General features: G+C 40.0%; 1 protein-coding gene across 3 annotated transcripts; it reads right to left on the minus strand.

Moving 5' to 3' along the window:
* ANXA2 (annexin A2) lies at positions 1 to 27,757 on the minus strand. 3 transcript variants are annotated; one of them, XM_040570297.1, is made up of 14 exons: positions 25,132 to 25,214; positions 20,804 to 20,863; positions 16,863 to 16,962; positions 11,375 to 11,469; positions 10,572 to 10,628; positions 8,133 to 8,246; positions 6,402 to 6,492; positions 4,979 to 5,058; positions 4,565 to 4,624; positions 3,855 to 3,948; positions 3,038 to 3,133; positions 2,061 to 2,119; positions 1,295 to 1,417; positions 1 to 378 (listed from the first exon to the last, which is right to left on the minus strand). In XM_040570297.1, exons 2-14 carry the CDS (start codon positions 20,849 to 20,851, stop codon positions 319 to 321), a joined length of 1,077 nt encoding a protein of 358 aa, XP_040426231.1. In that variant the 5' UTR covers positions 20,852 to 20,863; positions 25,132 to 25,214; the 3' UTR covers positions 1 to 318. The 3 variants fall into 3 exon arrangements, with proteins under 3 accessions (XP_040426231.1, XP_040426232.1, XP_040426233.1); XM_040570298.1 differs by lacking the exons at positions 10,572 to 10,628; positions 25,132 to 25,214 and adding an exon at positions 27,561 to 27,757; XM_040570299.1 differs by lacking the exon at positions 10,572 to 10,628 and having other exon boundaries at positions 25,132 to 25,212.

Consider the following 27,757-nt stretch of genomic DNA (forward strand, 5'->3'; position numbering starts at 1 on the left):
TTAAAGTAAAACTTCAGTTTTATTTAAGTTTTATTAGAAACATTGCACAAAGAGGCAGTCTTTCAGAAGCACTTTCAACCTCTTATCTCTGGAACGTTAGTTTGTGTGGCTTTATGCTGTTAAGGACTTTGGCAGAACCAAGCAGAGCACTGCTGCTGAGAGAAGTGCAAACAGCACTTGGAAAGCATACTATAACAGTGGTCTTGCAGATAGAAAGGCAAGTCAAGGTTAGCCAGGCAAGTCATTTTTTCCTAGGGTTACAGTAATAGGAAGAGCAGAAAAAGCATGTCTTGATTTGGATTCCTTCCATCACAGTTTTCAGTCCTCTCCACCACACAGGTTCAGCAGTGCCCTCTGGTAATCACCTTTTGTGTCTTGCTGTAAAGCAAAAATAAAATAAAATAAAAAAAAAAAATTAAGAAACAATTGCAAAATATGAAGGCATACACATTATATTCTAAACATGTGGGACTGACTGTTTTGCAGCTGAAGCCTTGCCAGCCTGGAGTAGACTGTCAAAATTGGGTTTTACTTATATGTGAATTGAAATTACTTATAATTTTTGCAAAACATATGCAAGGTCAATACAGGAAATTTTGGTACAAAAAGGAGTAACACAACAAAGGAAAGCTGAATGACTTGATTGTTTCTTTTCACTAATCACCGCAAAAATTATACATTAAATTCACAATTTTGAAAACTTCCTTATAGTTTCTAATTGACATCTTTAGGAAAAGATTTGGGCTTGAGGTTTTGATTGCAACTACATCTGAACAAAGAAGAACGTATCTTGCTGATGGAAGGATGGATATAGGAACAGTTTTTAAACAGACTTACAAGCTCTTTACCTATACCCCAAATTAAATAAAACCTATCACTTAATATTTCCTCTGCCCAATCACACAAAGGGACAAAAAATCTGGCTAAAAAGCCTACTCCTTGGGCACTGGAATGAAAGATAACAACAATTCAGATGATTTGTGTTATCCCAGAGCAATTTTTTTTTTCTTTTAGTCTGAAATAGAGATGGGTGAACAGAATTTTATTTTATAATACATCAACTCATTGGACAAAACCCACACATAACAGTCAATTGGCTGCCAGGAACTGTACCAGCAGTAGACTTGAAAGTTTAAGGTGGGTTTTTCTATTGGACATTGATAATTGGTAATGACCTACTATTCTCACTGCAGCCTCTAAAAGACTTCCCATGAATTCTAATGGTAGAATTAGCCCAAAGAAGAGCACTATGAATGTCCACACAATTAATACAAACAAAAAGCTGAAAACTTACCTGGATGAAATAATAGAGGGATTTTCCATATTTCCTCTTGAATTCACTCTTAATTTTCAGCATGTCAACCTCACAGCGTGAGACCATAATCCTGATCAGGACCTTGTCACGGGTTCCCTTGCCCTACAAGCACATTCACATTTAGAACTTTAAGAGCTGAAACGCATGAAAGGATGCTGTAACTGATAGAAAAACAACGAACTACAGGCAACTGAGATGCATCAATAAAAGATCCAATGAATTACACCTCCTAACTAAAGTCATTATTGTGATCCAGGAATTTGAGCATGAACATACCCTTCTCATCAGCAGTGTTTGACCAACTTCTAGACACCAATCTAGCTACCTAGACTGCAATCCGCAGTTCCGGTTTACCAGGAGGTCTTCTTTCTGGTATTGTCTAACGGCTGTCACGAGGTGTTTCTCTTTCATCCCTTTTCTCAAGAAAACGTTTTGAGGCAAATTTAGTTATCTGTTTTGGCATTTCAATAAACAAATTTTCTGCAATTTTCTGCTATCAGCTCTTGTTTACCTGCAAAAACAGTCAACTAATCTAATGGAGATCATTATTACGTGACCCTCCCCTGTACTTCCCTACACCAGATGCGCATAGCTATTAAAGAATGCTTTTGAACAATATTAAGTCTTGGTTCATTCATCCACATGCCAGTTACACATCATATGAATAAAACTATCTAACAAATAAAAATTTGATGAAACAATGGCTAGAAGATAATGAGTAGTAAGAATGAACAGTCTTCCCTACCTTCATGGAATCATACAGCCTGTCCGCAAAATACAGCTGCTTGTTCTGAATGCATTGGACTGAAGAGAGAAAGATGATGAATAGGTACACATCCTGCCCATTCATGGAAGAACAGAACACAGGATCTTGGAGTCTTTTTAAAGACGTGCTAAGTAGTCAAAATAAGGTTTCCACCAATAGTTTCTCCAAAAAGGGACATGGAGTCATCATTTTTAGCTGAGGTTGCTTACAAGTTGTTTGGCTAAGCTTGTGATTGAAGCACAAATGCTTATAATCTGAGAAATATTTCCCTCCATCATTAGTATCATCTCTGAATGCTAGCCTTCCTCCACACACAATTTCATTCTTAAGTCTTTCACTTTTATAAACAACTTCTTTCCGAACATGTTCATTGTATGCTAATCCATGCTAAGTATCCCTTCCAAGGTTATCCTGTCTTTGTTTTGCATTTTCCTTAAACAATTTGTTTCTCCCTCAGTTTGAAATGAATTCTCTTCTTAAAAAATGTCCCATGAAACCTGGCAATATCCTAGTCATTTTCGTCACATACCACAATAGCAGCCACCCAGTATCCTCCACATCCTGTCTTCCCTCACACACACACACCGCTCAATCTCCAGCCTATGTCCATGTTGAATACTTAATGTGCCCAGCTAGAATTCCAACCTTTTGTGTTTGGGGGAAATAAACATTAACTTCTCTGTGATACTGAGGCTTAAACTAACAACAGATCACAAAACGTGCCTTTTCATTTTCATTTGGCAATCAAGATATATTTTGCAGAGGGCAAAAATCTGCTACTTCTCAATACTTGTAATGTCCTAAAATATGCAAATGGACCCTATAGTGCCAGCCCTTCTAGTTTCTTTCTCCTCCAGAGATACAGAAGCAGCTGGGCCCTATTCTCATCCCAGTATGCTGCAAGTGCACTGAAAAAGATACTATCTGAAGGTAGACTCTACTTCAGAGTAACTCACCAAGATTAAGGAAGGCATTCTCCAGATCTCCCTTAACCTCCTTCTTGATGCTCTCCAACATATCATATGGACTGTAGCTCTTGTACCTCTCAAACACTATTACAAGAAAGCAAATGAAATCAAAGTCAAACCAAGAGTTGGTAAAAGCAACCACCCAAACCAAAAATGCAGATAGAGCAATGCAGAGACATGATTTAAAAATATCTGTCCAAGTCCCTCTGAGAACTCTCTCTTAAGTACAGCCAGTTTGCCAGCTGATAATAAAGTTCCCATGCTATCATCTTTTTGTTTTCCTTGAATACCTCCACAATCATCCAGAATACCATCTTAGTCCTGTCACTAGTATTTTTAGAAACAACAGTGATTTAGCTCCTGAAAATAATATTCAAATGGCTTTCCCACGTGCTTACAGAAGCTGCTTGATGGCCTTCAATGTCAAATTTAAACGTGTGATGTAGCTAACCTACCCTGGAACAGAATGAAAAGTTAAAGGACCTCTTCAAGGTCTCACGCAACCCCACTTTCTAGATTTGTAATGTGTTCATTCTCAATGTACATGGCATACCACTGGGCAATTGTTGCAAAAAAAAATTGTAAAAAATCGTAAAAAAATGTAAAAAAGAGCTCTACATACATTCAAATTGTGAGATTAACACATCCACAGATACTTTAAAAAAATTGTAACAACATGTATACGAGTAAGATTTCCTTGTTTTATTAGTTTTCACACTCATCTCAATCACCTTTGGGACAAAATAGTTACCACTTTGCTCTAACTTTCTCTTATAGGGAAAAAAATCCGTCTTTTGAACAGTACCTTTTTGCAGGTGTGGAACACTCCTTTCAGTCATAATGTTGATCCATTTGGGCACATCAGTTCCCTTCCTCTTCACACCAGCATCATAGAGTTCCTGGATTTAGAAAGAAAAGCAAAATCATGAGTTACACAAAAAACATCTCAAATATATACAATGACTGGAAAAACAGCACTACTGGAACTGTGTCAGTGGGAGAAATACAAAAGGACACATGGCTGGGCAGACCAGTAAGGACAAAATATATAGATCTAACCCAAAACCAAGACTAAAACCTTAAGTAGAGCTAAATAGAAAGCAATTACCCTGTATTTAGCTCTGTTTACCTCAGCAGAACTACTTTTGATAACTTACAAGTGTAATCAACAAGCATTACACAGCCACTAAGTTCAATAATCCCTCTCTCTAAATCTTTTGCAATTTTTTGATTGCCAGTCTTTGCAAGATGTTCCCTTTTGTTAAAGGGTCTCATTTTCTATGTGCCTAAAAGAAATACCAGAGAGTTTCTGTACAGGTAAGTAGCCCGTGAAAATTGTTATCAAGATGGCAAGTAACAAATACCTTGATAGCATGCAAACATTGCTAAGCAAGACAATCTGAAATATACACACCTGTCTTCATAAATGCTTCTAGTTCTCACATAAATTGTACTCTGAGTATCTCTGTAAGTTTGACCAACTTGAGACATTTCATGGTTCTTACCAGCACTTACCCTAGCATCTTGGTCAATCAGTTCATAGTCGATCACAGAAGTATCTTCACATCTTTTGCCCTTCAAATGAGGATAGCAGGATTTAGAAGACATTTAATAGATTGCGAGCAATTTACTATATGCGTATTTTCTTTTCTCTTTTGTTTTATTAATCGGTGTTTGCTAAATGAGTAAACTTATGCTTCACCTTATGAATAAACTTATGCTTTGCTTATGAAGCTGCTATGAACACTGTGTTCCTGTCAATATACACTGTCCTTCAACATTTGAATTATTTTTATTTATTTTCAAAAGACTGAAAATACACGGAAATTTAAAATTGAATCAGAAATTCTATTGTTTTACTGGCAATCATCAGTCAACTACCAATGGGCAGGCACATTAGGAAAAGCAGAAAGACATGAAAAGACCCACCTTGGCCAGGGCAACCATCAGCTTGCGGAAGTCACCAGATGTGTCTGATATAATGTCCTTTTCCAGTTCTGTCTTGTACACTAGAAAACAAAAAATTCTTTTTCAATTAAAGGTATCCTACAAATACCCCGTTACAAGAACATTACCTGATGACTTTATTTTATGCACAGCAACAAACAGCTACCATCTAAATCATATATGGAAAGCAAGGAAAATGCATGCTTCCATACAAAAGAAAAAACACTTATCAGCTAGTTTCTGGAGTTCCCATGTCAACAAAGCCTACCTTCTGATGTGGAAAGATAACAGGAGAGCCTTAGGATATTAAAAGGAAGGGAATTTTGCTTTAAGCTGAATATACTACTACACCGATCTTAGTTATCAATGACTGCTTGTTTGCCAGCCGTAGCATTTAGACCTTCACCACTCATGGATTTACGATTAGACAACTACGATTACAAGTTTAATGCAGAAGACAAAAGCTGTTATGATAGAACAAAGGAATGTTGCGTATGATTCCAGTATGGTATCTCAACATCTTTGTGGTTTTCCAAGTGATCATACTCTATTGCTACAAGATCACATTCTCTCTCCTGTTGTACAGCAATTTCATCTACAGTAGCAACATTCTCTTCACTGTTACATAGTTTTTTCAATATATGTCATTAAGACTACATTGTTTTTGCTTGTCCCTTTTGATTCTACCAGTGTCTTAGTGGAATTGCTTGACAACAGTTAAGCATTAGCACAGAGCAATTTTCTCCATTTCAATCTATTTCTGGTGAAGCTCAGTTCTGAAGCTCAGGGAAACAAACAGGTACTGGACAGCTGCACTACAAATTGCAATGAACACAAACAGAATGGCCAATGTGAAAATATTATGAATATTAAAGGAAAGGAATTTTTTAAGATGGACCTTAGGTCACTGTCGCATCTCCTTACAATCAACTATGAATTATACCTTAAATCAGATAAAATGCTTTAGAAAAGTTGAAAAAGAGAATATATACTTTTATGAAGTTTTACTTCATGTCTTTTCTGGCAGGTCTACCAAAAAACTTCTAAGTATGCTTTAGGGGATTTCAAATTCACCTATTTATAGCATAACTGATCCTAGAATCCATAAATCTTTCATCGTTGACTCTATCACTATGCACAGAATGTATGTAGCTTACAAAAGAACATTTAGATGTAACTTAGATGAGTAGTGACTGTTCTCCAACTTGTTTGCTACCAAGCAACAGATGAAACTATATATACACACTAATATCCAACATGCCAATTTAAAATTTCTTATACCCAAACACCAGAGAATCAAAGCAGACATGGTATAAGAAATTCAATGAAATTAATACAAAGGTGATATTATCCAAGTAGCTTCACGTACAAACATAATGCATTGAAATTTTCAAAATGAACTTACTTTCTCTGTAGACTCTATTAATTTCACTAAGCTCCTGATTTGTCCGTGAGCAGATGATTTCAATGAGAGTGTCTTCATCAGTTCCCAGACCCTGGAACACATATGTAGTTCAGTTAGTTGCTAGAAATAAACAGACATGCTTGAACAGTTTCAAAATATTTTACAGATATTTCACTATCCTCTCTGCTTTCTTCCACTCTTAACAGTTTCACAACCATTCAAGGATATTTTTGGTAACTGTATAGATGTTTCTAATTGGCCAGAAAAACCCCAGAGGGAACATTTCTATTTGCCAAATATTAGTTTTCTCTAATAGCTTTGAGATCTTGTTGCAAGTATTATCTCTGGGCAATGTGCATTTCTCACAAGTGTCTGTAACACTCAGCGACCTCACCACCACCACCGCAACTGCTGGAAGTCACCTTATTGCAGCCTATGTGTGGTTCTTTGTATTGAGAGCACAGGATGAAACTCTGATTCTTAGCATGCAAATGGGCAGCAACCAATTTGTTCTTCCCTACCTTCCTCCAGACACCTCTCCCACTACGAAAGCAAAGTTAAGAAAATAATCAAATCGATCTTAAGCTCAAGCAAACTCAGAACAGTAGACGGAGTGCTTGGGAGATGGGAATATCTGACTTAATAAGAGAATATAATACTCTGTACCTATAGCTACTCTAAGGTAATGGTTTGGTATTCAGGTGGTAAATGCAGCAGAAATGCTGGAAGTATATGGTCATCCTAACCATAATGTGGCATATGTTACACATACACATATTAGATTTACAGCAAAATCTGGATAGCCTGGACTTAAACCAGAAGAGGGCAGCATCTGATTGCTCAAAGAATGGATTTGGTCCCCCATTAAAAGGTTACCATATCAGTACTGGCATTTTTTTTTCTACTTGCTTTTCATAGTCCGGACAAATCAGTAAATTGTCTCTGTCTTGTTCTGAGTTTCAGCATATAAATTGTAATACTTGGTTTTTTTATGTATTAAAAAATAACCTCATGAAGAATATTTGGAATTTAAGGGATGATTATAAATACAAGCTCCAAACTTTAGTTTGCTTAGAAAGGTGAAAGCATTGGCATGAGCACCTCTCAAAGTCTTGCTTCAGTGGCCGGCAGAGCAGATGTTTCTCAGCTAGTGACCTATTCTATGCTTACGTGTGACTGTAGGGGACTGAGTTCAGTGAGTTACTGCTGCTCCAAGAATGCTTTGATGCCCCTTCCTCCTCCTCATGTTCTACGTAGATGTAGGCCTGGTACACGATGTTCTTTCAAAATCAGTGATATGACCCAGTAACTGCAAACTACTTTTTCAGCCTATAAATGCATGCAGAGGATTTAATAGCTCCAGCTAGCAGCTGCTCTCTTATCTTTTTTTTTGTACTAGGAACCTGTACATTGTTTTAAAGAACAGTCATGAGAGCAACAACTAGTCATAGCAACCTATCAGTTACACCTGACCTGATTCATTTTTTTTTCCTAAAAAGAGGATTTAATTAACACTAAAAATCACATGAAAAATCACAGAACTTCTTTAAATTTCCCACTGAGATTTTGGATGCCTTGCAGATGGATGCTTAAACTGTAGTACTAAACTAAAATAATTAAATAAAATAAAAAAATGGACTTACTTGAAAACTGCCCTTGAATACAAAGGCCATATTCATTCCTGACATAGTGACATCAGACTAACAGACTGAAATTACAAATCTCATTTACCTTCATGGCAGCTTTCAGTTCAGATGCATCGTACTGTGATGGTGTCTTCAGCAAGCCCAAGATCACTGCCTCTAAGTGACCTGACAGAGCAGACTTGAGTGCTGCTGAAAGTTCCTGTAAAGAAAAAGGAGACAGGATGGAAGGACAAAATTAAAGCTCACTTCTGATCTCCAGTGAATTTAGCCTGTAGTGCTTTAAATCTCCAAGCCTGCAACAGTGTTTCTTAAACAATAGACAAGAAAACAAAACATAAAGAGCTTTTGTTTTGTGAAAGCCTAAAAATGAAGTTAGGGCAAATCGAAATTTTCTCATCCTTTGAATATAAGAAGAAATTCACTGGTGGCTGGCAAAGCGCTGGGAAGCATTATGCAAAGACATCCAAGTGACTCTGAACAACTCAGCTCCGGTCTTGAAGCACAGACACTTTGTTAGATCTAATAAGCACTGACAGATCTGAGCATGACTCCCTACAGTCAGGGTTTCTCCATCATATGTTCACAGTTTTCCCTGTAGCACCATATTATTTGTGTTTTTCTTATTATCACAACCCTATATTAGCTGACACATTGGAAAATTGACTGCAGTTATTCCACTGTAAAGGCCCAGTTCCCAAACAGCTGGTTGAAGAGAAAAAGAATGATCCTTAAGGGCAGAAAAATTATCCTGATCTTCAAAAAAACTATCAGAATTGTGTATCCAAAGTCTATTGTTAATCACCAGTCAATCCTAGAGGAAGAAACACGTATATTCACTTCACAGGATGCATGCAGGTCTGCATTAAAGTCAGTGACATTTCCTCTTTTATGGAGTTCAGATGTAACTTGAATAATGTTAGGATCAGCTTCATTGCAGTGTAGTTCCAAAGCTCAAATCCCTGGAATCAAGTCTGGAGTCCACACAGGTCAATACCTTCCCTAAGCCGAAGGTAAGTACATGACACTCAGAGGAGAGTTGTTGCTTTTCAATTGCTGGTTTCTACACTAACAATTTGTGAGATTGAGGGGCAGGGGAGAAAAGAAGGAAGATAAGGTAGCCTCAGCAAAACTGCAAAAAGTTTGTACCAGAGAGATAAACAGCCAAGGCATTTATTTCCAAAGTCACCAATTTAATCCAGGATGCTAATATATGCTAATACTTTATGCACTTACTGCATGGATTGACCACAACATTGAGTCTTGGACATCTAGCTGCTTTAGTCCAACAGGTATTTTAGTACACATTGTTTGCATACAAGATTTCACTATTTATTTGTGCGAAAACAGGTTCTTCAGACATCAACTGAAACAGAAAATAACCACATACCTCTAAATTGAATTTTAACAATGACATGAATTACAATTAAACAAGTAAAGTTTTTGCAATCCTTGCACTTTTGTGTGAAGGCTGAAGGAAATACAAATCAATAGAATATAAGTTACCAAACTAACTGCAACAAAACACCTTAAACTGAATCAAGAACATGCCCTCATATGAGCAGGCTCCTGGAAAGATAAGAACTTCTCCCCGCACATAGGAAAGCAGGGGCTCCACTCTGCCATCCTCAGCCACAACTAGGAGTGCTCTAGGAGAGAAGCACATAGCAGGCAATGGACAGATAACTGTTTTCTTTGCTATTTATAAATTGATGATTTACTCAGTGTTCCAAATGAGCATGTGGATATTAGCAGATCATTTCAAACTTAGAGATCATTGATGGCAGTTAGGAATGACCAGAAACACGTGAAGCTTTGGAGAGAGACACATGCAGAACCCCCAGTAGTCACAGGTAGTTCAATTAATGCTTGTGATGGGGAAGGATTGATAGATCCAACCATTCCTCAAGATTACCAGTAGTTCCCATTAAACATAGCTCAACTCATAGGAATGAAAATGGGGCTAGATCTGCAACTTTTTATTTATTATAATAATCTATTGAGAAATCCTGCAACACACAAAATGAGCAGCCTAGCACAACGTATTGCCAAAGAAATCCATGAGATACTTTCCCTGGAACATATACCTGCATCACTGAACAAGATATGTCTTTTTGTATTCCATTTTCTCCTCTCCTACCATTCACTTGTTTATTTCACTGGGTGGTTTCTAATGCAGATTTCCGTTATTTCTATAGCTGTTTATCCTTTGGCACTTGTTATACTTGATAAATTCAGTTTGCTTTTGGGTTGCAGCAAGGAAAAAAAGTAAGGGAAGAGATAAAACACATGAAAGAAGTTGCATATTTTCTTGACTGTGCATTTTTGTGGTCATGCAAAACATTTAACAGAGCTTAGAGTGATACACTTGACTACTAGGGTCCAGCTTATATGGAAGATTTTCCCACTGCCCACAGGAAGTGACTGCCAAGGTGCAGACGTGCACACATGCATGTGTCCAACCTATGTGCCTATATCAGCCATGCATAACAGCTGGTGAATTTGCAAAACTAAACTTCAAATTTACATGTGTTTTTGGATGAGCATTCTGGCTTGGAGGACTACCATTTGGGGTCTGGCAAACCTGAAAGAGATACATTCATCATAATTCCAACTCTACACAAGTTTCTTCTTTTACGTGAGCATATAACTTAAATTATGATAAGCCTCTCAACTTCAAAAGTCAAGAGAACATCTCTTGCCTTCCAGACAGAAGGACTCATTATGCAGACTGCAGCTTATTATTTTACAGATTTCTCTCCATCAATAGATCAGTGCATACAATATTTCTGACAGGATAGTACCTAGTTCAGCTCATTACATCACTTTGTTCCACATCTGCAGCACTTGTAGCACAACTGACTGCAGTCTTTTCTCATTTAAACTACACCTGTGAACAGAAATTGAATGTTTTCTTTATGCTGAGTTGTCTTAACAATATATGTATCTCCCCTAAAACAATCACTTTTCACCTTTTCCTTCCAATTGAGACATTTGCTGTCAATGGCTTTTCACTATTGTTGAACACATTTCAGCATGGAATCTTGATGGCTGGATGGCTGATGTGTTACCCATCATGATTTCTGTAAGTGCTAGGAAATCACCATCTCCAACAGGTTTCGGTCTCAGTTGTACCTATTTAACCTATCTGGAATACTACCAGTCCTAAACTGTAACACATGGGCACAATAAATGCATCTTCCACTGAAAAAATTAACCAAACAGTATTTATCTCCAGCTTATTCCAAGTTAACTGTGAGATGTACAAGGCCTGAAAATCTAATAACTATCCACAAAATTAATAACTGGTATTTCTGCAAGTTTTGATACCTTTTTTGTTCTCCTCTGATAGGCAAAAGCAATATCCTGCCTCTGTTCATTGCTGCGGTTTGTCAGGATGTTGATGATGGTGACCTCATCCACACCTACAAAGACATAAGACAAAGAGTTAAGGAAACTCTTTTTACCCTTCCCTTTGTATTAGTATGTTCTCTGACACTCAAAACATAGCATATGAACTGTCTGGAGCAGAGTTCAGTCACCCTTATTAGTTGGTATATGTAATGCCCTGGCATTGGAGACAGACCAGATTTTCAACGCAATGCAGACCTTTGTGTGCACAGGTAAGTAAACACATCAACAAAGTCTAGTCCATGACCTGTTTTGCTGCTTCTGTTTTCTGCTTCACTTGTGTTCACTCAGTACTCTGCAAAGCAAGTTGCTCAAGAACACAGGCTTTAAAACTGAAACAAATTTAAACTTATTAAAATCTACCCTGTCATTTGAGTTCAGTGTTTTCAATTAAGGCTTCTTAATAAAACAGTTATATCTTCTAATTCACCCTCTAGTCATTTGACTAACACTCCAAACATAAAAATGGGGAAAATAAAACAGTATACTCTGTATTCTCCCAGCTGTAGTAGTTTGAATAGTAGTTTGTTGTGGTTTTTTGTTTGTTTGTTTTTTTCCACACTGGAAGGAACATTGTATGTTCTGTTTGTTTTTTGTTTTTTAATCACAACTAGAAGATTTGCACTGAGCTTTAATTAAGCTGGCTAGAGACTTGTGTGCTCAAAATCCCAACCTCTATTTTAGTAGATGAACAATGCATCAATAAAGGTTTAGCTTTAAATGAATTTCAGTGAAGTTTTCCAAATCCATGCACTGACGTTCAACTACAAGCTTAGAAAAGGAAAAACTATTTCTAAGTATTGTACATCTAAGACTAATACAGTGCATGTTCTGCAACAGAAAGATGATGTGTGCATATATATAAATATATATTTTTTTAAATAGTGAATTGCATGGTAGGCTTTGAAGCAAATATGAGGTTCTAAACTAGACATCAGATCAAGCCCAGAGTGACTCAGGTCTCTACATTTACTACAAACATTACAAATAGCTTCTTTCACATTTGTGCACACATTAGCATAACTGATGATTTTTTTGATAGAAACCAGAAAGTACAGAATGCATCAGCAGCTACTAGCAGATCCCAGATCCCTGCCACAAACCATTTACATTTATATTCCTTAATACCAAAAGCAACCTCACAGCAGCTTGAGACAACTGCAATAGATATTATATAATAAATCATAGTGAATTTTGCAAAAAAATTTGTAGTTCCTAGTTAGAGAATCTGAAACAAGATGAGTCCAAAAGATTCAGCTTCCTGTCTCCCTCTTGCCCACATTTTTCATGTGGAAATACTGTACTTGATAGCCTCATGTCCTTGGCTCATATCGAGGCAGACCTACATCCGTGCTCTTATTCACATAAGCTTGGCCTGCAAATACCAAAAAGCCCTGGAAAGCATTATATGTCTTAGTTAGAAATTTTGGTCTGAAAACATGCTGACTACACACTTCAACCATAATCTACAGCTAGAACACTTTAAAGTGTTTCCATTTTACAAAATAAAGCAAATTCTCCCAGTCCAGAAATGGCCACACACGCACACAGCTTTTCAGCCTTGACAGGGCTTAGGCATAGAACAACCTCTTAAGCGTTTTAATAAATTCTAAATTTAAACAATTCAAAACTGATAAATGACATTTGGAAGTTTTATGACAATTGTGATAGCTTAGAAGCCCACAAATGACTGCATCCAAATTTCTTATTCAAATGCTTTGTGGATAGAAATATGCGCTAATTCATTGCTCTGGCATTTTACAGACTGCACACTTGGGAATGGTACTGCCTGGACAGGATGCTGACTCACATCTGCTGAGGTGGGGTGGAGCATTTCAGCCGCTCAAACATTTTTCTCTGCTGTTCACTGAAGTCTCTGGAAGTTTCAGGATAGATTTCAGTGTATTTCTATCAATGGGTAACAAAGTTGCTCACCTTTTTTTTTTTTTTTTTAAATAGGAAGGTTCCTTCCAGATGGAAATATACTAGATAAAAAAGTATACTTTCAACACCCCCACCCCCCCCAATAAAGGACAACTTTCCTCCTAAACAAGGTAATCTGTTGTGTTGGTAAGAACACCATGTTACGGCTCAATCACAAAAAAAAAAAAAAAAAAAAAAAAAAAGAGGAAATGAGCATGCGCAAACTGTTAGATACAGATTTTTCTTTGTTAAAAGACATCATACCTGAATTTCCGCAAGCCAAAACAACAGCACCAGCATTGTTCTGAACGAAAAAGAGGATATGAACAGTCTCCTAATTTTCTTGGAGGAGGTGAGAACAGAGCAAACATTCTTATTTTGCCAGAGCTGGCCTACGTTCCTTCACTTAGTTGAAGTCTGTTCTCTTCAATTTCATTTTCAAATGCACAATGGACAGAACACCAGAAGCTATCAGCCCTAACAGCATTGAAGTACAACAGAGATCATCAACCTGCACCCATCAATTAAGAGGGATTGTAGCTGGCTCCAGTTATTAGTGGGAGATGTATGCAATTAGCCCTTGCAAGACCTTAAAACCATCATAGATCTGGTACCAACACAGTCCTATGACCATTCGACTGAACTCATGATAATGACTTGTCTTATTTTCCTTGGATAAAACCCTGATCCCATTAGAGTTAAAGGGAAAAACTCAGATAAAATAGGACTATAACTTGAGCTTTGGCTTTTTGCTTAGTAAGATTGCACCAAACCCACACTATGTTGCAATATTTCTTTACTGATACTATTAATATTCTGAATATGCAACTGATACAGTTTGGTGGATTTTGGGCACAGTCCCCCCTTACCAGCATGCCAGCACATTTCCTCTAAACTTTTACTTCAAAACAAGAAAAACTCTGCTACAAGGTATGGGCATGTTGAACACACCACATAAAAAAGTGAATTCAATTTTACACAAGACCTATACTATGGTTTACACCTCATCACTATTTCAATGATTTCTGAACATAATTAATTTTTATATATATATATATACACACACACACGTCATAAACACTTTCCTACAATAAAACCTGTGTTTGAATTATGCCAGTCAGGGAATCAAAAGGTATACCACAGACCTCAACCAAAGGCTGTGGTTTGAGTTGCAAGTATTGAACTATTCACAGACTAGCCTGACAATAAAATTATTTAAACTATTTGAGATGCATAAAGTCATAATTTTGGGGAGTAACTTGGAAACAAGAAAGAGACTTTAGCCGTCTTCTTTCCTACAAAGGATGAAAAGGAAATCTAGCACATTCTCTACTAGTGTTTCTTTTATTTAAGCTCATATACTTGAGCTAATCTATACAACACGAAAGGCATAATGGAGTGTTATACAGATATTAAATGGTTTCTTGTCCTATGAAGCAAAACAACACTTAAAAAGAAAATACTAAGGCACTAGATGAACTCTACAGAAAACCTTAATACTATAAAAGTGAAAATGGCATAGCAATCACATTTACTACAAATGCAACAAGACAGAACTGTAACAATTCACTGGCGTTATGCAAACTCTAGCTCAAACTATTGCTAACTGCCAACAGTTTTTCTATACTCTAGAGCCATATCTGCACACCTCCCTTTCTAGGCTGTTGGATACACAGAACAACCCTCCACTAAATTCAACTCCAGTCAAAGCCCAGCAAAAGGCTGAGCAGTGTATTTGTGCAGCACAGTTTTTGCAGATAGCATCTAAGTCCCAATAAACACACCACAGTATTTCTCACAGATCCCGCAACAGATAAATAGATGGCTAACCTCTGTAGAATTGATCTGAAGAGTGTGAATGAATGTTGGAGTACTGAGATATTACATGGAACAGAATAGTCAGACATTCTACCCCAGGTTTTTGTTCCGAGGCAAACAGATCTGTTGTTTACCCGTCAAGGTTAAGTTTTACCCACGTAACACACAACCATCAAAACAGAGATGACACTAATACAGGGAGTTTGCATTGCTGGGAAACAACTAGATAATTGAATGGTAACTTCTTAAAACTGGCTCTCCCCTATCACAAATGCTGTACATGCATATTGTTTATATAAGAATGTGTAAGATATATCCAAACAATTTTACCCAGAGATAAGACTCTATACGATATAAATTCTGTAGTGTTGCTACAAAAGATAAAACTTGAAAGACTACTCCAAGGATTGTAAAATATGTATTTCATATACATATTAAATCTAAACAAAACTCTACATACGTGCAAAGCATCTTCTGCCAAGCACAATAACATTTACTTTTTTTTTTTAAATTTAAACTTTTCAAAAAAACAGTCCATACATTTAAAATCAGAACTAAACCTACTTTAATGAACATACAACAGATTTCTCCCGTTAAATTAAGAAATCTTGTGAAAGGGAGCCTCATGCTTGTTAGAGAGGGGTATTATTTTACGTTTTATAGCAAACCCAATATGTGCTTTGCTGGCACTGATGGAAGACTCAGCATTTCTTTCTGATGAGAAATTGTTTGGCTTTTAAATTTCTCCTCCTTCTGAAGCATAGGCAAAAGACTTGGCAGTTCTAGCTAGGCCCAGGTGTTGCCTCCCAGGCCCCGAGAAAGTCTGGAAAACCTGGCACACACCCTTTCTTTGTTTTAGAGCAGGACAAGGATCAAGGATCACCACCACAGGAATACCAATGTAGTATTACTCTGGAGTTGCAGCCCACACTCTCTGTACTCCTGCTCGTTTCAGTACACCAGGCTTTTCCATGGGGCTGCATCTCCTTTGCTTCATCATGGTCTCCCCACCAGTCAGTAGAAGTGGTGGATCCTGACACTGATAAAAGGATGTGTAAGTCTGCCAGGGAGCCTGGTTCAGAGAACTAGTGGACTGACATATTGCCTCGCTCCTTGAATATTGCAACATCATTTAGAAACTAGACTCTTTTTCTAGGACATTGGCCCCTACAAGATACACAAGCATTTAGTTCAAAATCTAGAGAAAATGTTCAAACCATCCCTCTTCAGCTGTTTGGAGAGCTGAAAGGAAGCAATGTCCAATCCAATAGAAATCTGTAATTCAGAGCTTGGTCCCTAATCATTGCCACAGAAGCTGACACTTCATTCTCAGTGGCATAAAAGTAGTAGAATTTCAGATACTGGTAAGCCAAGAGAAAAGAAGTGGGTGTTTTCAGCAATAATCCAAACAACCCTTGGGTACAACCTTTTAAAACATGTTTTAAAACATACATTTACATATCTCAAAATCTAATTCTGTTAAGATTTCATCAGTGAGGTCTGAGAAATCCAAAGCCTAAAACAGGTATCCAGATTATGGACATTAAAGTGTTGGAATGCTGGTTGTGTGATGCTGTACCTTTTGTTTCGTTGTTTTTTTTTTTTTGTATGTAAGTTGTATTTCTAAGTTACAAGCTGGACCAAACCCACAGCCCATGGTCCTCACCTTTGGTCTTGATGGCTGCTTCCAGGGCTGCAGCATCCCGGTCAGCATCAAAGTTTGAGTATGCTTTAACTGTGGCATATGCACTTGGAGGGAGAGAATGCTGGGGGGGGGGGGGGGGGGGGGGGAGGAATGGAAAAAAGAAAGAAAGGAAAAGTTAAACAATATAAGCTGTTCTCATTGCAGTTAATACAACATGTACCTCCTTTAGTTAGCTGTTATTTAGCCAAATGTTTAAATACAACTACCTTGGGCTATTTATGAAGATTGAGTTCTGCTAAGAGCCACCAAACTCTGTTCTCCAGATGTAGCTTGTCCAGAAATCCATTCAGACATGTTTACTTTACCATACTATACGTACATATAGATACTACTGTAGAAAAACTCTAACACATTCCAAATTTATTTGCTAATCCTAGATTTTCTAAAATCTAGAGCTTTCTGGCTAGATTGGAAGGAAACTGACTACATAAAGGTAATTCAAAGAAATTTTAAGCAACTGTTGTGAAAGTCTGAAGTATTTTAGATTTGAAGCCAACACGTTACTTGGGATTTCAAGCTACAATGAAAAAAACAAGTAGAGTGAGATAGAGCACGAAACTTGTTCTGACTTGCTGATTGTTAATCTTCTATCTCATGGACATTAAACATAACACCAAATATATCTTTTTGAACCTATACTTCCAGAAAGCACAAGTTACTTACTATCTCCTTTTCAAAGTCTGTGCCTGCAGATGCTTGGTTTAACCAGCACAAGGCCAACAAAACTAAACAACACTTCAAATTACCTCTGCTAAGAATGCACTTGTTTGCTGAGTATCTACTACTGGAACATTTCAGAAGTTACCAGATTTTATCAGCTGTTTATGATTGCCCTCTCCAGAGGACTGTAGCTTCAAACAGGAGGTCAAGAGAATAGCAGCTGAGCTCTACCCAGCTGCTTCAATGCAAGTAACATATTAACTCATATCACCTCCCATGGGCAGGTTAAACTAAACCACAGATTTTCACATAAATAGCTGAGAAATATGCATAAATCCCATTCTGGTGAGTCCAATTTAGAGAGCTAAAACTCTGGCAGAGATGCATAGTGACTAATATCTGAAATGACCATAGCTGTTCCCTAAGTGAATGAGTGACTAAACTTCTTTGGTAAGGATCCCTGGAAACATTTGCTTCAGTCCCTAACTTGTAACAGAAATCAGGGTTCATGAACAGGACTAAGATATCTTAATATGCCTGGAAGATCTTTTTACAGACAAGTTGTTAAAAGGAGGACAAATTTTAACTAAGAAATTCTTAGTTTTTTTTTTTTAAAAAACAAAACAAAACAAAAAACACACACAACAACAACAAAAGTACATTTGATGCTGACCTGTAGAGGTCATGCTGTCCTGAACAGATTCCTCTGGCTGTAGCCACTATACCTTCCTGAGAATGTCTGTGTTACTCTGCAGAGATGGGAGTCCATAAACCACCGATAAACTGAACCATTCTTGCTGGTCTCTTCCCATCAGCTCAACCTAGCAGTCTGGCTGCAACTGACTGCTGTCTGGCCCACAGCCACACCACAAAGCACAGCCTTTCCTGTTAGCAGACTGAATTGCTAACAAAAACATTAAAGGGAGATGAGCAATGCAGTCTCAAAGAAATCAGTGTGCCTGAAAGATTCCTAAACTGATGCCCATTGGTACGCACATGCGCAACTCAATGTGGCACCCCTGTTTAACCACCACAGCTGGATAATCTGATGTAAGCCACCTGGTGAGTTGAGCACAGTTGTGTGCCTCTCCTTCCACCCAGCTCTAAATAGTTTATGTGCCATTTGGACAGAGTATTTTACTGCAAGACCACATCATACACCGAGAAAACACATACATAGCATATTTGCAATGTGGGAGCCATCTGGGGGCCACTCAGAGCCATTTGGTGTCTCTCCACCCAGTGCATGTAACAAGTTGGATTCAGATCTCCAGGCACCATTCAAAGACCCAGAAAGCGCCATGCAGATATATATCCAGGAAAGACAGAAAACTGCCAGCTACTCCACCAGTAAATGGACTGTCTCCAAAATCAGCATCCACAAAGATGTTTTACTCTCTGGGGCGATGTTTATTGACTCTTTGGTACTTCAGTGAAGTATGCAAAGGTCTTATCAGGATGATTATTTTGACAATGAAAAACAGCCGTTCCAGACAATAAGGTCTCATATTACTCTGGTACCAGAGTACAGCTAGTGTATGTTTTCAGACAGAAGAGTTTTTCCAACTGACTTTGCATTTGGTTCACTACAAAATTTTCCAGGATGTGGCAGTAAAAGTTCAGCCTACTGTGTAAATGCACCAGCAGTCTGGGTCAGACTAAAGCAGGGGAAGATTGGTTTTTCCCCACATACCTAGCCTATTTCAGACATCCTACAACTGGTTTACTTCCTCCAGGCTTGAGGAATTAAACCATACTGGGAAGAACAAAACAGCAATGAGAGGTTATACAGGAAAGCTCAAAAGGTTTCTCCCAAAAATTTCTTCCAAAAACCATGAATCTTTCAGGATACCTACAGTTCGGTATTCTCTGCCTTAAAAACAAACAAACAAACAAACAAACAAACAACAAAACAGTCATGTTTGAAAAATGAGTTGGCCTGACATCACCCTGCAAGTGATCTAATACAGTCATGCCTAAAATACAGGCTTCCGTTTTCCAGTGTAAAGAGGATATGATAAAGCATATCAGGAAGATCTCTGTCACAATCCTTCAATTTTCTCTTGTGGAGAGATGCAGAAATGGCAAGCACAGATTAACTCCACCTCAACTCCCTCTTTCCTTACAGGAAAGAGAAGGCAGTCTGAGTCCGAAGCAAGCAGGCCAGTCAGTAAAGGCAGTTTTTTGGTCTTGAAACAAATCAGTTGCTGTAACAATGATGCAGAATGCACAAGTCCCTTATTGCAGAAGATAGGGTTCAGCTGTGACTATTCTATATTACAAAAATTAAAAACTGTTCTGAGAAAAATGGATGGCTGAAATACTGTGTTTAACATGAGTTAATTTGCTGAATCATTGTTTAGGGGAATGGAACTGGGCAAATCATTTATGTGAACTAGCTACTCAATTCTGGCTTCCAACTTAGGACCTACAGAACAGGTTCCCTGGAATTTCTTCAGCTCTGTGGCAGACAGGATTTCTGATGAAAATGCTGGCATGCGATGGTACTCAAATTTGACTTTTGAAATTACTCACATAAGACTAGATTGTTCAAATATTATTCCAAAAGAAATTCCCCATTGAAATTAAAATGGACAAGAAACCTGAAGAGCTGACCACTTTCGCTACACAAAATCAGCTTTGTTACTTACAGTGCACTAACTAGTTACTTTCATCAGCTCTTTCACAGAGATCATACGGTCTAACTTATTTCACAAGTACCAAAAATCAGCAAAAAGTTTGCTTGTACCACACTCAGGTCTGCAGTTATTGGTCATAAAATTTAAATGTATAGTAAGATTATAAGCAACATGATGAAATGATGCATAGATGGGATTCACTTCCTCTTCAGTACCAATCACGGAACCACAAATTCATGGCACAATATCCTGACAGTACACTGGTAACCCTACCATCTAATGTTGCAGTATAAGAAATTAAACAAAGAGTGTGATTTTCCAGCATTTTGATTAAACTGCACATGAACACTGTTCATGCTGCTGGCCAGTTGGACAAGCTGTCATTAGTCACCTCATACAACTGTCCTATGATTTACAGTAGCTTCGTGGCTGAAAACAGACCACTACTGACCAGATTTTAGTCAAAATAAGTCTAAGTAGAAGAAATGTGTGGAATCTTGTGAACCGTACAGCTCAGCAAAACTGCTGGAAGAGTTCTGTAAAAGAAAAAAGATACAGCATTTAAGTAAAACAAAGTTTCCTGGTTTGAATAATAATACTTACATCTCCTTCAAGGCTGAGCTTGCTTAAAATTTCATGGACAGTAGACATCGTGAAAGAATGCTGGAGGCAGAGAAAAAAATAGAACAAGCAGACTTAAGTATATTTACAGTTAGAGCAGCATGTTATATAGACCTGCACACTGCAGCACTGAGGCTGACACAATCCAATGCCTCTATTAATCCCAAGCAAGAATGCTGATTTAACAGTTCCCAAGCCACGCTACTACAACTAACGCAACAGTGAAAGATCTTCACTTTATTGTACAACAAAGATTTTTCTTTACTTCTTATAAAACAATTTCTGCTGCTTAGGAACTGGGTAACCTCTACCTTAGAAAGAAGATGAACTGAACCTACAACTCAGTACAAGGAAAAATAAGTAGAAAGAGTATAGCCTGGTTCAGCTCAAATCCAAACATCAGCAACAGATAATAGCATTTAAATCAGATGCTAAATTCCTCAGGTGCTCAAAAAACACACTGAAACTATTTATATCCATGCAGACAAAATCATAACACTGTTTAATCTTTAATCCTGGACACAGGCCACAATGCCTCTAATATCATATGGTATCATAGTGACTTTCCAGTAATAAGAACCTGAGGACGAGGCTACAAATGCCCATTAGTAACGTGATTGTCAGATACCAGGTAACAAAGACTATTCTAAAATGTTAATTTGAATAATAGTCTATGAGGTAAGGTAATCAATATCATCACTCCACTGCCAGAAACTGTACAACATCTTGGTAAGACACGTAAAGAAAAACAGAAAAAAAACAGCCCTGAGACAGACACATTGCAAAAACAAACAACAATTTGATGTATGTACGTTACAACGCCCTGCTTATTTTCAGCTCTGCTTTCTGGGCAGGAACGTTTGCCAGGGCTGTAGTGCTGTTTTACTGGAAGGGTCTCTCAACTAAGGAAGAAGTCCCCCCCCGCCCCGATTATACACCAGAGGCAATATTTAAGTGGCTTGATGCAGTCCCAAAAAACAGCTTTCAAATTCTTCTGCTGAAAGGAAGGATATTGCCATTCACATTTCCTTCTAGTCACTCAGGTTGGCACCTGCAGCAAACATTAATTTGTCCATTGAAATCAAAGCTTGCCTCTCAGGAGCTCTACAGTCAAGCTGTAGAGACAGCATTATCAAACAGGGAAAAGAACTGGTTTGACAAGAGGTAAGAGAGAAATTTCAGTAACACTTTAAGATCAGTGACGTTAAACTAACTGATTACTGGACCTAGAATCAAAATTGCATTATTCTCAGTCTCACCGGGAGCTATTCCCTTCACTTCAATGCTGTCACCAGTTCCCAATCCACTGCCCAGGTAGTATATCCTCTGAGCCAACTCCTAGGTGTGCCCTTTCCAGAGGTTTTCAGAACTTGTTGTCATTGTCTGAAATCACTCATGACTCTTTATGATGTTGGGGCTTCCTCAGGCAAACATCCCAGACAAACCAAACTACCCTCCAGTCAATGATCAGATCTGGAATCGAGACCCCAGAATTTAGCAAGAGGTTAGAAATAGTTTCTAAATAGCAGAGATCTGTTTGAAACTGTAGAGCAAGTATTTATTCTTTGTTTCAACACCTAGAAATCCCCCCCATTCTTTTAAAAGAGAAAAGCAGTGGAATCTTTACTTTTAGGAATAAAATGCAGAAACACAATTACATGGCTTTTGTAGCAGTAATTGCACGTTTCCTCACTTAAAATACAGCAAGAAAACCTTCCATCTTCTGAAGCAACCTAGGTATATGAGTAACAAATGCAACTCTATTTCAAAGGAAATTAAGATCCTGGGGAGGAAAAAAAGGGCAGAGAATGAAAAGCACAGTCACACATCGACTTATTTGACAATAAATCTTTTTCAGAGCAAAAATCCAACCCAGCTTTTTAAAGATAGGCAGCAGAAGTTGTGATGAGCTATTGGCACTATTAATTACATATACTCATTAAAGGTGGATGACATATTCCAGAGTTATGAAATTCTTCGTGTTTATTTCAATAAAATGAAGTGCCTAACAATGAGACCTTTGTACTCGGACAGTTTTACAACCCACAGATAAGCAATGGAAGTCCTGTAGTCTTCCTTGCCGCAAAGAACCAGAAAACACCAGTGAAAACCAAAGCAAAGCAACTGCAGTATAATCTTTCACAAAGCTTTTCGCAAGACTCCTATTTCCAAATCAATTAAAAACCACATTGAATCAGGCTTGTTGGAACAAAACACTTGAACAGCATCCAGGAACAGAACTAACACGCCCTCACATAGGGCTGGGGCTGGAAGGTTCGTGTCATCAGCACACAACAATGCTATAGCAACCGCCCGTCCGTCAGTGGCATGTTGGCAACAGAAAAAATGGGAGTTTTTGCAAGAAACTTTGCAGAGAAAGATCTTTGCTCAGAACAAATGCATCTCTTGTCACACCCTGCTTTGCAAGGCCATCACATTTGAGAACAGACTCAAAAAAAAAAAAAAGTGTTTTTCAGATGAACTGATTCTATCCGATGTAGATTTGAAAAGTTCTGGTTGGGTTTGAGCATGTAAATAGAAAATGCATGCACCAACTTGTTCTTCCTTATGCTGGAAAGGATCCATTTCTACCCTCCTAATGTAAACAGATACTTCAATAACTTCAGGCAAGTTTCTATAGCCAGTTTTACTCATAAATTTGCACTACATAACCTGAATCAAATTGTTATTCTACTAAAAGTGATGAACAACTATTTTGACCCCAATCTGCTTTTACCACCAACAGTAATTAGTGGCATACAAACCTATTATTGTATTGGGTCTAGTCTATACTCCGCATCCCCTCAGAAAAAACCCATACCTTGAATCCCAGAGGCGGCCCAGGTACGTTATGTTAGGGGAAAACTAAGCAAACATAAACCCACACATGATCCATGGAAAAAAGTGCCAGGTATGCACAAACAACTACATTGCTCAATAAGCAGAGTTAGCATTTTAAGAATTTAATCTACCCCTGTAGACAGAGACTGAGCAAAGGGTGTTCCCATACACATGAGCCAAGGAAGCGGCATCCCTGGAATGAGAGAATGGAAACTGCCTCACTAAGAGCATATTTGTATCAGGTCTCCAAACTAGGGCGAGGCCTGGCAACGGAGATGAGGGAGAGTGGGAAAGAGGAAGAGCTGCAGTGGCTGATGTATGTAATGAAAGCTGTTGGGTGCTTATTTCATTTACAGCGCATTTTGTGCTAACTGCCAGCACAAATCTGTCAGGCTTACTCTCTCTCCAAACCACACTGCAAGATTTAGCAGGACGTTTGAAGTCACTACTTGGAGAAAAAAATAGCTTTAAACAAAAGGCTCTTCAAAATTATTAAACCATGCAGCCACAAACCATTCTAGAACCCTTCTCTTCCACAGGCACTAATAACCCAGGAGATGTCCCATTCCAGGAGGGCACTGAACATACAAGAATGAGGCTCTTTATCTCTTTGAACTCAACTTATTTCATCTCAAGTATTTTACAGAAAAAAAAAACCTATCTCGGGGGAAAAAATAATAAAAAGTATTAAAACTGTCACGCATAAGAACACGACTAGCTCCTGCCTAACTACCCTGGAGGGGAAAAAAAAAAAAAAAAAAAAAAAGAAAACCACTTTTCCTTTTTTCTCCCGTTAAAGCAGACAGCAGCGTTCCTATGCCCTGCCTCGCTCTGGCGCAGGGCGGAGGTGCCCCGCCACCTCCCAGCCCCGAGCGGTTCTGCAAAGCGCCGGGAGCGCCACGCCCGGGCCGGGCCGGGCCGCCAGGAGCCGCAGGGGGCCTGGGCCGCCCCCGCGCTGCCGCGGCCCGGGGCAGCCGCCCCTCTGCTCCCGCCCCCGCCGAGCTCCGCGGCCGGGCTGGGGGCGCTCCGTGGCCGCCTTCGGCACAACCTCGGCACGGCGGGACGAGCGCGCTCTTCCCGGGGGAGAAAAGCGAGCCGAGGGTTCGGCGGCGTTACTCGGGCTAAGCCCTGCCCTGCCTTCCCCAGGAGAAGCGGGTAACGGGGGTGCCCGGCGGTTCCTCTTTCGCGGGCGCTGCCGCCACGCCCGGTCCCGCTGCGGGGCACACCGAGCGCCCCGGGCAGCCGCGCCCCTGGAGCCGCCGCTCCGAGGGGAAGCTGAGAAAAAGCAACGGGCGGGCACGGCCAGAGGAAGACGAGGAGGAGAAGGGGAAAGCGGCGGCCGACCCCCGCCCCACTCCCTCGGTGGCAGCGGCTGCCCCGACTCCCGCTCGACCCCCCCGGCCCCGCCGCCTGCCCCCGCCCGGCTCCGCGCCGCTGCTGGGGGTCGGGGGCGCCGGGGGGGGCCTCACCTGGCCGGGGCGGGCAGGGCGGCTCTGGCGGCGGCTCTAGCGGCGGCTGGGGCCAGCGGCGGCCCGGGCGGGGTTTTGTAGGGCCGGGCGGGCCCTCCCCGCCCCGGAGCCCCCCCGGCGCGGCGCTGACTCACCCGGCCGCGCCCGCCGCCCGCCCCGGGGAAGGGGCGAGGGATGGGGTGGGCGACGGTAGGGGAGGGCCGGGCCGGGCCGGCCTCCGTCCCGGTATCTATGTCCCCCTATCTGTGCCCCGGTATCTGTGTCCCGCGACGCCCCAGCCCCGGAGGTTCCCGAGGGCGCGGAGGAGCCGCCTGGAGCTGCGCCCCGGGAGCAGGGGCTGAGCCTGAGGGGGCTGAGGGGAGAGGGCCCTCCGGGGCAGGGAGAATACGGGGAGGAGAGGAGAAGAGGGCAGCCCCGGGCCCGGGACCGCACCCCCTACGGGGGTCCCCCCGCGGCGGGGCCCGGCCGCAGCCCGGCCACGTCAGCCCCGTTCGGTGCCAGGTCGGGCCCCGCTGCCACCGCGCCCTGCCCGGGGCGAGCCCAGCTCCTCCGGCCCCGCGGCTAGCGCCAGGCCTGCCGCAGGTCCTGACTCATCAGACAAGCCCCGAGTATCGCCGCTGGCAGAAGGCGAAGGGCCGTGTGTCACCGGCAATAAACGCCAGGAGCCTTCTGCTCCAAGGCTCACCCTTGCGTGCTCGGTGAACTCAGGCACACCACACCCAACGAAGGAAAAAAAAAAAAAAAGGAAATAAACTTCTCGTGAAAAATGACTGATCAAAGCCTGGAGGTGACATCCGTCACCAAAAGCAACGTAGAGTAAAAGGAAATTCTAAAATAAAACCTTCACATGATCACTTGAGATTGCTGTTTCACCACGATACGCGGACAATTCACCGGTAATCAAGCCCAAATGCTTTGGAGAGAAGTAAGCACTCCCCCTTCCCAATACATGGGGTTAGTCTTGTATTTTAAACGCTTGTTTTTTATTGAATCCCCTACAGGTGACCACCTCAAGGCAGTTATTTCAAGAGTATGTTGTCACAGAGTGAATTTGAGGGCTATTTGCCTCCACTATAAAGTTGGGCTTTAGGCTTGGCAAAGTACGTAAAGCAGTGGCGACAAAACTAGGCAAGTACTAGAGAGACAGAAGAACATGGGTTGCGAGACCAAGTAACTGCTGGGACTAAACCAGATCAGAGATTCAAAAACGAAGAAGTAATACTAGACTTTGAACATCAGGTAGAAGCAAAACAGTGGATGGATTAACCAGTCATTGCAGAACGTAAAAATAACGTTAATAGCCTTTTCCTATGGCTATCCCCTACAAGTCTATTTTATTCAGAAAAAGAGTTATTACGGCACAGCATTTTGTCAAACAAAGAACATTATTGCCAATATCGCATTAGTTTCACACATTAGTTTTCTTTTTGGCAAGGCCACTCTATTAATGAATCTGCTTTAAGAATTAATTCCTGTCCACCAGGGTCTGTCACTAACAGTTAAACATATAATTTCTCCCTGCTTTTCAGGTTTCTTAGAAAAATCACTGGAAACTTGGAAAGGTGATTCAGAGATCAAAAATACTCACAGTCCCAGAAGTAACAGCTATCCTGTATTGCAATATTCATTAGGGCCTTTAAATAGGGATGAGCAGCTGAGCAGATGCCAGACAGCCAATTTGCTTAATAATGGATGCAGTCCCTCGGGGATAGTTTGGCAGCTGGGGGTGGGTTCCCAATCTCTTGTCAAACATTCTCAAAGCAAAGCAGTGGAAAAGCATAACCGGAATACCCTCAGCTGGAAGAAAATGTTTTCACATATGTACGTGTAGCCAATACTTTATGTTGCATTCTTGTATAAAAAATCCCGAGTCACATGTTAACATTCATTCAATCTCAGCACATTCATTCTCTTAACTGAAGGTCTAGTTACCTTTCTGTCCTCTACTGCAGCCTGTTCTAATGGCACCACTATTCCCATTTCCTCAGAAAATTATTCTATTTTTAACAACTCAATATTTCTTAAAACTTGAGCTAGCATATAGCTCATACCACCATTATTTTAACTAGATTTTCATATGAACAGTTTGAAGCAGCTTCAATATCAAGTGAGCTATTACCATTCTAGCTACATTAAGTGCAGCATGAAAACATTTTCCAGTAATTCCAACAGCTTCATAAAAGGAACAGATAATATTGCCTCTAATATCCAACTTAATCAATTATTCAATCTTGGAATCACACACACCTCATTTTAAACAGTCTCCCACATTCAGCAGCCTGTCTGATCTTGCACAACCTTCAGAGACTGTTGAAGTGCTTTAGTATGGAAAAAAAAGACAGTGATCCATAGTGGAGAAAAAAAAAAAAGAGTAGTAACTGAAACCAGTCATGAAGACATGAACATTATATTAAAACATAATGAATTACCTCAACTGATCTTTGCTTACGTAGGTCTACTGACATCAAAGGCACTTGTACCAGCTGGGGAATCTAACAGGTATGAACGGCAGAAAAGACATCAATACTTCTGGCAAGCAACAAACATCCTCTAATACCAAGGCCTGGTGATCCTGACCATGGAAATACTATACATTCTTCCTGTCTTTGAGGAAAAAAAAAAATAC

This window comes from Cygnus olor, chromosome 11 (genome assembly GCF_009769625.2).
Source record: "Cygnus olor isolate bCygOlo1 chromosome 11, bCygOlo1.pri.v2, whole genome shotgun sequence".
Lineage (NCBI taxonomy): Eukaryota > Metazoa > Chordata > Aves > Anseriformes > Anatidae > Cygnus > Cygnus olor.

Coding starts and splice junctions, on each gene's coding strand:
- ANXA2 (XM_040570297.1), bottom strand. CDS start 20,851: ATGTCTACTGTCCATGAAATTTTAAGCAAGCTCAGCCTTGAAGGAGAT. Junction 11,470..16,862: donor AGCAGCCATCAAGACCAAAG/GTGAGGACCATG, acceptor ATGTCTTTGTAG/GTGTGGATGAGGTCACCATC. Junction 3,134..3,854: donor TGTTCCACACCTGCAAAAAG/GTACTGTTCAAA, acceptor TTCTTGTAATAG/TGTTTGAGAGGTACAAGAGC.